General features: G+C 39.1%; 1 protein-coding gene and 1 long non-coding RNA gene across 4 annotated transcripts in view; one reads left to right on the top strand and one right to left on the bottom strand.

Moving 5' to 3' along the window:
- Positions 1–1,037: 1,037 nt before the first annotated feature.
- Positions 1,038–10,707, bottom strand: part of LOC145517756 (uncharacterized) — a 63,814-nt gene continuing 54,144 nt past the window's right edge. Inside the window, exon 4 of the long non-coding RNA XR_014062308.1 lies at positions 1,038–1,423. This is a non-coding gene — a long non-coding RNA (uncharacterized LOC145517756). The remainder of the gene's footprint in view (positions 1,424–10,707) is intronic.
- RANBP3L (RAN binding protein 3 like) overlaps positions 7,285–10,707 on the top strand; it is a 49,296-nt gene continuing 45,873 nt past the window's right edge. For 2 of the 3 annotated variants that reach the window (XM_081520903.1, XM_081520904.1), the window contains exon 1: positions 7,292–7,884. In XM_081520903.1, the coding sequence (XP_081377029.1) occupies positions 7,794–7,884 (91 nt within the window). In that variant the 5' untranslated portion in view covers positions 7,292–7,793. Of the gene's footprint in view, positions 7,885–10,707 lie in introns of all 3 variants that reach the window. The other variant, XM_081520902.1, reaches the window with a different exon arrangement.

The raw sequence follows: 10,707 nt of genomic DNA, 5'->3' as shown, positions 1-10,707 counted from the left end.
TGTTCACTGGCTGACTGTGGTGGACCAGGCTTTGTATCACATTGGGCGGTGGGAAAGAGCACTTATTTCATGGCTTGCATGCTTTGTGTTGGCCTAGAATATAATACCAGGTGGACTCCACAGCCTATAAATCAGCTTTTCAAACCACACATAGAATTTTTCAAAATGTAATACTTCATTTGAATCAGTTATGAAACCGAATCTCTGCCGTGTTCTGCTGGACAATTCAGATATCTTAATTATCTGTCAGCCTTCTGGAATTTAAGTGAATAGGCCTTTTAAAACTACTAAATGCTTACCTACTTCGAAACTCAAAATGAGGTTTATAGTTTGTTTCAAAGGAATTTTAGGAGTGTGCTTGTGCTCAGTCCTGTCTGACTCTTTGCATCCCCATGGACTGTAGCCCACCAGGTTCCTCTGTCCGTGGAATTCTTTAGACAAGAATACTGGAGTGGCTTGCCACGCCCTTCTCCAGGGGACCTTGCTGACAGGGAGATCAAACCCATGTCTCCCGCATCTCCTGCACTGCAGGCAGATTCCTTACCACTGAGTTATTGGGGAAGTGACAATACTTAGAAGGGGAAGCCATATATATTTACTTAATTGCTTTTAGATAGTTCTTACATATACATACTTCACTTTATTTCATAATTCTATTGCTAATTCCCTCAAATAAAGTTGTCTGTTATAGGAAGCATGGCTGACCCTCTGACATCTAGTACTGTAGATGTAGTACAGTACATGTAGTACTGTAGAAATACAGATATTTCCTCTTGGTATCTGTTATGTTTGTCCTTCACTAGGCTGCCAAATGCTGACTAAACAAATCATTAGTCAGCTCCCAGCAGGGTTTCTCCTCTTGCGTTCAGACTGGGCAGCTATCTCCATCTTTCTATCATATTTAGTTAGCATCTTTTGTGCTTCGTGTAACTGTAAACAGCATTTTTTATAAATCATAAAAAGTGACATAATTTTAAACATACAAGTTAATAACCCATGAAAATAGAGTCAGGAAAAGAAAAAGAAAAAAATTTCTGTTGTTTGGAGTCATCATTTCTTTTTATTTTCCTCTGGAGGGTGAGAGTGGAGATGATTTCTAATGAAGCTCGCTCACGCAATTGGAAAATTCCCACAGCTGAAAAGCTGGCTGTCTCAGCCACTGAGCAGACAAAGATTTTCTTGCACTGAGGAAAGTCAAGAAGAATGAAGCCCTACTTCTTTCTGACTTGATATTATGCAGGTTTTAAAAAGATGTCATCAGAGAAAAAGTTGGCAAGGACTTCTGGGTTCTGCTTTGAGGTCAGTCTCAGCAGCTAGGCTCAGATGGGGCCCTAGTGTGACTTCATGAATTCATTATCCTTCTGATGAAATTCATGGCTGTCTCTGGTGTGCCAGTCTCTGTGCTCCACACTCACGGTTCTCTCTGGTGGGAGACAAGAAGTGGTTGGGGTTCTACAGTAAGAAGTTAGTTAATATCCACTGAATACAGTGGCCAGGCCTCTGAAGTCATCCATGTAGGAATATAAAGAGCCCATAGACATTTTTCCTCAATGCCTCACTGAGGAGCTGAATTTGGATGAAAATGCTCTTCCATCATTGCAAATACAACCTGTTATGGAAGGAGTATTTGTGTTTTCCAAGTTCATATGCTGTAATCCCCTCAATATGACGGTGATAGAAGTAGGGCCTGTGGGGAGCAATTAGGTCATGAGGAGGGAGCCCTTATAAATGGGATTTTGTGTGTGCTCAGTCACTAAGTTGTGTCCAACTCTTTTGGACTCTTGAGAGTCCATGTGACTCCCATGGACTGTAGCCTGAGAGGCTCCTCTGTCTATGAGATTTTCCAGGCAAGAATTATGGAGTGGGCTGCCTTCTCCAGGATGAATGGGACTAGTGACCTTATAAAAAAGAGACCCCTGAGGGCCCCCTCACCCTTTTCCCACCATATGAGGACACAGTGGGAAGTCAGTTGTCTGCAACCCGGAAGAGGACACTCAGCAGACCCTAAACATCCTAGCACCCTGATATTGGAATTCTAGCTCCTAGAATTGTGACAGATTTCTGTTGTGTTTAAGCCACTAGTCTATGATGCTTTATTTTAGCAGCCAAAGCTAAGACACAACCAAACTGAATTTTTAGAAATAGAAATAAAAACCTGGTATAGAAGGGAACTATACAGTTGAGGTCATGAGTAAAATGACTCGTTGGTTCTCTTTAAGTGAGAGTGTCATTTTTACATAAATCTAGTCTTTTTTCTCTGCCATAAAGGTCTCTTGATGATCATGGCCCAGATACTTGAGACTGGACCCCAGTATGGTTACCATTGTTTATAAATTGTATTCATGTACTGCCATATAAATACATTATGAATATTAACATTTCCTATATTTGTGTATGTTTTATAAAATGTGGAGTAAAAGATTAAATGGCAAATTCGAAGAGTTTCTCTCTACATCCTAATAAATTTAGCACATTGCCTATTTCTTGTACCCTTTCAATTAGATTCATTCAGTAATTATACTTTAAAACTTTTTATAGTGGAAATGCAAAAAAAAAATAGGCATGAAAGTACAATAAATCCCATGTACTCATCACTGAATTTTAATGATTATCAATTTATGATCAATTTTATTTCATCTCTACCCCCATATCTCTCATCTAAATTATTTTGAGACAAATCCCACATATAAAAAATTTAATTAATTAAATTATGTTATACTACACATAACATAAAAAAATGAGTGAAAGAGAAATGGAGAAAGAAAAAGAGAGAAAATAAATGAAGAAAGAAAGGAGGGAGGGAGAGGATGAGAAGCACAGTTTGTTTATTATTTTTTTCTTGCAAATGTAAATTCAAATGAATAACAAGAGCTTGATCTGGTGCAAGTTAGTTTGCTTTAATTTGGAAATGATTCCAGTTAATGAGTATTTACCTTCATAGACTTCAGTTCTGCTGTGAACCCACTGACCCTGGTGCCTGTGTACTTCAAATACTTTTAGATGGAATTCAGACTCTGTAGGAGTATTTGCTGTTACCTAGAATGATGGACAATATGGAACCAGAACCACTGTACTCTGAGTTTCCTTGCCACTTAAAACAAACAAACAAAATAAAATTCAGTATTTTTCTACCTATGGCTTTATTTTGTTGTGCTTTCATTTTGGCTAAAAGACTTCAATAAAGATAGAAAAACATAAAGCTACAGAGATTAAATATCGACACGCAGCAATGACCAAATCACATCCATAATCAGGTAACCTTCCTATAGTCTCAGATACAGGTAATCATTCCCTCAGCTCACAAATACAAGACCTCATTCTTATGGGCACTGGGTGAAAACACATGGGTTTTTCCTGAGGCCAATGTGGGTTTTACTAATTGACCTTGGACTCTGTTGACCTCAAATCTGAGACTCACCCATGAAAGGTCCAAAATTAGTTTGAATTACCAAGGCAATGTTTATGGAGTGTGGCAACATTTCTAATAACCTAAACTCATGTTGGCATTCAATAGTAGCAATTTTAGAATAGCAAGCAACTTAAGTAAGCAATTTGGTGCCACGCCAGTGTAGCCTCATGAACCTATTGATGGGAGCAAGTATTCAAGCAAAACAATCTCTAATACAACCATTTGCCTCTCTTTTGTTTTTCCAAATAGCAACCACAGCGTCCAGCCAACTGTATTACTTGGGAAATTCTTTGAGCTAAAGATGTACATAACTTAGAGTAACACGACTCTGAACTGCCTTGATGGTACATTAGGATGTGTGTGTTAGTTGCTCAGTCATGTCCGACTCTTTGTGACCCCATGGACTGTAGCCCACCAGGCTTCTCTGTCCATGGATTCTCCAGGCAACAATACTGGAGTGGATTGCCATTCCCTCCTCCAGAGGATCTTCCTGACCCAAGGACCAAACCCTGGTCTCCTGCATTGCAGGCAGATTCTTGGATATTCATGTTAAATAAGTCATTGTGAGATTCTGAAACTCAACATTCTCATCCACACAATATCTTTTGTGGAAGGAAGAGTAATTTGGAAAAAAAAAAACTACCACTGGCTTATATAAAGGAGCAAGGATCTGTTATTTAAAAGCATAGAAAATCTAAAGTCTTAACACTTGTTCAGACTTGAATTGCATTAAGGTTTCTGTCTCATAGTTTTCTGTGTCAGCATTCTATAATATTAAGGGCCTTGAGTCTTATGGTCTGGCAATGAGAGTGATGAATACTACTGCTTTGTATTTATATAATACTTGTGCTTCAGAACAGTCTAAAGACCCTCAAAGAGTAGGTAAACCTGTCAACTAGATATCGTTCATGCTTTTGAAACAAGGCAGATTATTATTAAACAGGTAACTCACTTGTGAGCTAATGTACGATGCATGTATAATGTATGATGCTTTTTAAACATGGTTCAATTGAAAGAAGAATAAAGAAATTTCTCCTATAAACTGAGAACCATTTAGATTATAAAACTGGTATTTTATGATTAGAATTCATAGCTTTCTGAGAATTCTAATCATAAAATATCAATTTTTCCAGTATTACCCCAAAGCAAAAAGATCAACTGTCTGATAAGATTGACAATATCAACTGTCTAAGTGTGACATGCCATTCTACTCTATTCTTCTGGGAGTACAAAGCCACAGGATAGGCAGAAAGGATATGGGAGAGAAGAATCCAAACCAAGGAAACTGGTGGCACCATTGTGGCATCAGAGTGAGCTGATAAGTGAAGAAGTTTGGCTTTCAGAGGATTATAATTCATTTTTAAACAATCTGCAAGCAAAAATGCCAAATATTATCCACCTGTTTCTTGACCCAACCAGGCTTCACCTTTTGCATTCTTCTTGTTTTTTTTTTTTTATAAGCAAAAAGCAAAGTACGACATGCCCATTATGAATTGCTAACTTGGGGGTGTGTCTGGGCTTATGGGTGATACAGCTGATGTTATTTCATATACTCCTATGACATGCTGCTTTCAGCTACACTGGCTTATTTCCAATGGAAACTGGGAGTCAAAAAACAGTCCTCTGAGAGCAGAAGTGTAACTAAACATGCAGTGTAAGGGCATGCTCTTGACTCAATCGCAGGGCCACTGCCCAGGACTCACTCAATGATGCACGACAGTCAGACACAGAGAAACCAGGTTCAAGGTTACACAGTATGAGCTCTGGGGCTAGAAAGCTGGCTGATAGCCTCTATGGTCATTCCTGAGCATTCCTTTTCTTGTCTTTTTTCCAGCTTTACATCCATTCATAGGTAAGAGTGATGGAGGCATCAAGGGGAATTTGTTGAAACATTAGACCTTACATTAGGATAAATGTATATCTCGAAGGCAATGGCACCCCACTCCAGTACTCTTGCCTGGGAAACCCCATGGACGGAGGAGCCTGGTAGGCTGCAGCCCATGAGGTCATGAAGAGTCAGACACGACTGAGCGACTTCACTTTCACTTTTCACTTTCATGCACTGGAGGAGGAAATGGCAACCCACTCCAGTATTCTTGCCTGGAGAATCCCAGGGACGGGGGAGCCTGGTGGGCTGCCGTCTATGGGGTCGCACAGAGTCAGACACGACTGACGCGACTTAGCAGCAGTCTCCAAGCAACATTTCCCAGAGAGAAACCTACAGAATGAAAAAGATTTAAGAGACATAGCAACCAAATAAAATGTGTGGACTTTTGGGTCCCAATTTGAACAAAATAATACCTGGATATTTAAGTACACTAAGGAATCATGTTTAATTATTAAAGGGGTAACACTTTTATTATGATTCCATTTTTCAAAGTCCTAGCATTTTAGGAAGACATATTGAAATATGCATGAATGCAATGATGTCTGGGATGCTTCAAGTGGTGGAGTGAGGTGGAAAGGGGTTGTGATACAACACAGATTTGCAACAAGATTATGCATGAGCTACTAATGACTAACTCTAACCAATGAATGCATAGGACTTATTATGCTATATTCTTTTTTCTTATTCAGAGGGGTAAAAAATTTCTCATTATAAAACACTTTTTAAAACATCCATTTTTCCCAAGGGCTTGCTTGTAGTTTTGTAGGGTATTTGATTTACTTATATAATAATATGCTTAGTGAGACCCACAATCTGAATATCAATAGCTTTATGTAACTCAGCAAAACAATACCTCAGTCCCCTACCGTGACCATTGTGAAGCAGGAAATAAATACCTGCCATTTAAAGCAGAAACTATCTTTCTCTAGTAACAGGAATCCTTTCTTTCAGTGTAGCTAAACACTTCTATAAGCTGTTACACTCTGAGGTTCTTAAAAGACTGCAATAGATGAATTACATATTGAAATTATGTATATATAGTAAAAGCAGTTTGAGAAAAATCATTAGAATTATGAAAGAGCAATCACGCATTCCATAAGAGCTTTCATAGCTCAGAGTACTCTTGGGAACTCTTAGGTACCTCAAAGTGAAATGAGGATTCCCACCAGGATCTGACTACGATAAACTTCTAGTTAGGGTGTCAACTAGATACCCTAGCTGTTAGCACCAGTTTCCAAATGTGCCCTGGAAGATGCAGGTTCCAGACTCTGTGGCTAAACAGCTCTGCCTTTCCCTTTGTCCTGGCCCACAACCTCATTTCTGAATATATAAGACCTGTGAGTCTTGAAGGGCAGGATCTACCAGCATTCATTAAAACTTCAGGGGTAGCAGTTCCTAAGTTCCATGAAGGGTGTTCAGGATTTGTTTTCAAGCTGTAATGAAATATGCTATTATATGTTATAATATAAACAATTTTCAACATTTCAGTGAAGTGTGCTATTTCAGCACAAGAAAACACTGGAAATAGCTTTGTCTTGTGATCTGAAAATAGTAATAGATAATCTAAGGGGAAACAGATAGATCTGTGGAAAGATAATGTTTTCTGGGTTTATTTTTCTTCCCGAACTCCAAATAATTGCTTTGGCAGCAGGCGCCTCTAAAGCTGCCCCCTTCTGAAGACTCAGAGGTGTTTACAGAAGTTGAAAGTTCTAGCAGTACATTTCCATGAGCTCATTAGCAGTTCCCTTAGATTTCACGTACACAAGTGAATAGCCATGCGGTATAAACTTCTGCTTTCAGCTTTCATTTTAATTACAAACAAAGCAGCAGAAGTCAGATATGTGATTACTGCAATATCAGGGCATCTTTTAAGAATCCTGCTTTGGTCACTATCATTCAAAGCAACTCTAATGCCATTTTTTGCCTGCCTCTTTATGCTAATCAGTCTAGCCCACTTGGCTCCTCCTTCTTCCAGCCTCCCTTAAGATCTGTTCACTTTCAGCTGTCACAGAGGGTAACTCAGACCAGGCTTAGAAATCACTTGATTTAACTCAGTAGCACTTTTTTTTTTCCTTTGTGTATGTGCTACTCTGCAGTCATTTCTAAATACTTAGGATGTTAGATTCACATCAGCAGAAGGAGTCAATAATTGCAAAACTATAATCTGTTAGAAAAAGGGTTACTTTGCAGGCTTTTACACTGTAAGGGGGGAAGTTTCAATGTGCTTTGAAATGAAAGAAGAATTAATTGTGCTTTTATCCCAATGAATTGGCATCTTTATGTGTAGGAGAAGCTACAAGTTGGTAAATATTTATTTCAAGAATCATGACTAGAAAGCACTTGGAAATGTATTAAAGAAGTAAATGCTTTTCCAGGCAAGGACAGGATCTGCTTGTACCTCTGTAGTTCCGGGTAATGTGTGAACACCATTCTTGGTGACGGGCCAAGGGAAGGGATACCCTACTATCCTGGAGCCACAGCTATACTGCCAGTACCATGTCTACGATACAAAGAAAAGGCAGCAGCCACCTATTCAACAGTTTGCACACCTGTAGTCTGAAGCTTCCAGAGGAACAGCAACATCAAGGTGAGTCAGTCAAGCTAATGCGTGGTGTGTTTTGTGACCTCCTGTCCATTTGCATTCTTGGAAGGATAGCGGGCTGGGGAAGTACCGGTTGTGAATCTCTGTTGTGAAATGTTTTGCAATCTTCCATTTTTAAACTCTGAGAGTAGATATAAAAGTGATGCCTAAGGGTGAGTATACTTGCATTCACTGTTGGATTTTAAAGGGCTACAGAAGACCATAGAAAATGCCTAGTCCTTGGAGTTATCATTCTGAAACTTATGTGGTTACATTTCTATCCACAGTCATTTTTCTAGAATATTCTGGATTTTGTGTAATTCAAAACACCTATCTAGGCAAGGCTGAATCAGCTACAGGGAGAATCTGCTAAGAATGGCTTTAAGTTAGTCTGGACATTCTCCCTTGTCAGACCACTTTTGGATTTAGAGCCCAATCTTGCCTAAATCCAGAGAAGGCAATGGCAACCCACTCCAGTACTCTTGCCTGGAAAATCCCATGGACAGAAGAGCCTGGTAGGCTGCAGTCCATGAGGTTGCGAAGAGTAAGACACGACTGAACGACTTCACTTTCATGCTTTGGAGAAGGAAATGGCAACCCACTTCAGTGTTCTTGCCTGGAGAATTCCAGGGACGGCAGAGCCTGGTGGGCTGCCGTCTATGGGGTCGCACAGGGTCGCACAGAGTCGGACACAACTGACGCGACTTAGCAGCAGCAGCAGCAGCAGCAGCTTGTCTAAATCTCTGGCTCATTTATTTATGGGTGAAATATATACATTCTTGGGTCTTGCCTTCTTATGGCTCTGGAACAGATGGAGACAGACAGGGGAAAGTATCACATCCCAAAAGATGGGCACTCATTCAGACTGAACTATCTACCTTGCAGCCATTTTCACCATCAGTCTTAAAACTTCAGATCCACTGCTCAGCCAGCTGCATCAATTAGCAGCAGATGGTTGACATGAATAGACAGGATGATCCCTCAGCCCATTCTGTCAGGGACACCAAGGACAGTTGTAGAAAAGGCTGGGTGTCATGGATGACATCACCATCCAGATGCTAAGGATTTACCCCAGGTATTTCTAACTTCTCAGTACTCTCACTGGCAGATGTATCTGGCTACGAGCTCTTTCTTTTTCTATAGACACAGTTTTAGATTTCAGTAGCATGGAGTGTGTTGTCTGAAGGACTGAAACCTCCCATTTGTAAGGTGGCATCTGTGTGCTAGCATTCATGTGAATGTGTCAAGCTACCTCCCTGCTTCAGTCCCTGGACCTCATGCTGTCCAAGGCTTAGCACAGTCTGGGTAGAAAATACTTCATATTAAATGAAAATAGCAAAAAATTTTTAAGACCCTTATGAACCATCATGACTCATATAAATCATTTTGAACTAACTGCCTTAGAATGTAAAGTCCTAGAATGTGTCAGGGTTTAATCATAGCACTGTAAAATGTACTTGCTCTTCTATTAATGGACAATTCTAATTCATTTTAGGTTTTTTTGTTTGCTATTCATTTTGTTTGAAATGTTGAAAGCTACTTTCCACCTCTCACGATTGTTGATGTAATATTTACTAGAGAAATCTTGCTAGGGAGAGCATAAAGGAGATGGTAAAAATCACCTACAAAAATTACCACCTAAACAGATGCTATTAACATTTTACTGTATGTCTTCTAGCCTCTCTTATATGCACATGTACAGATTATTCTTTTACTTAATTTTTAAAAGCAAATATAGACTTATTTTGTACATAGAGTTCACAAACTATTTTTTAACTCAACAATTGAGTATGAACAAATTCCCATGTCATCATATATTCTTTTACAACCTTATTTTTAACAGTTGCATACTATTCCTTCACATGGATATAGTTAAATTCTTTCAGGTAGTTCTCTATTGGTGGATAGTTCAGTGATTTCTAATTTTTCACTATTACAAGCAACACTTGTTTAACATATACTAATGGATAAATTGTTGCTGAGATGAGATTATTCTCTTGGAAAACATTCTCAGAAGTGGAATTTTGGAGTCAAATGATATGCATGTTTTTAAAGATTTTTTTTGGAGGGGGATAAATGGCCTTCTATTCAGCAGTGTAGAGATTTAGTCTCAGTAATACTGGGTATTATTTTCAAGTTGTTTTTTTCAATTTTGTAAGTGGAAAATAGTATCCCATTGTTGTCTTAATTTAAGGCAGACTGTCTTGATGGTCTCTCCCTTACTGGCCATATTCAGAGCAGCCTGGAAATATCACTGTGATGACATACTTCCCAAAATATCAACAAGATTAGAAGTCTGGTCTCATTTCTCAGACCAAAGCTTTTGCCTAGAATGTTTTGAAAGCAATCATATTCTTCCACAGCTGAGTCTCAAAATATCTGCCCACATAAACCACAATCCATAAAGTTGTGAAGCACGCTAGTTCAATTCAGACTGGCCATTGACTGCTACAAGAAATGGTATCTAGAGATCTGAGTTGACAAGTGACACTGGGCAGAGTTTGCCTTCCAGTTATAGTTCTGGAGTTTATAAGCATTTATTCAGTGTAATGGTTCTGACTTTTCCATCAAGCTATTTTGGACCTTGTTATTAAGCAAAGTTCAGCAAAGGCCCAAGGAAGCAAAGCCATTTGTTTCAGAGTGAGGGCTGGCTGTGGATTTATTCACTGAGGTATTCTGAGTGTATGGCTTTGACCTATCCCAGCCAGACTAAGATTCCAGCATACAGATTGGGATTAATGGACCTTTAACTCTTCTGCAGCATGAGCAGATTCAACACATATGCACTTTCCAATCCTCCATGCTAGAGGTTAAAGTTCTTTATGTTAA

Source organism: Giraffa tippelskirchi, chromosome 8 (assembly GCF_054371585.1).
Source record: "Giraffa tippelskirchi isolate mGirTip1 chromosome 8, T2T-mGirTip1v1.2.pri, whole genome shotgun sequence".
Classification (NCBI taxonomy): Eukaryota; Metazoa; Chordata; class Mammalia; order Artiodactyla; family Giraffidae; genus Giraffa; species Giraffa tippelskirchi.
The sequence above is the reverse complement of the archived record's forward strand: the minus strand, read 5'-3'. Positions and strand labels throughout refer to the sequence as shown.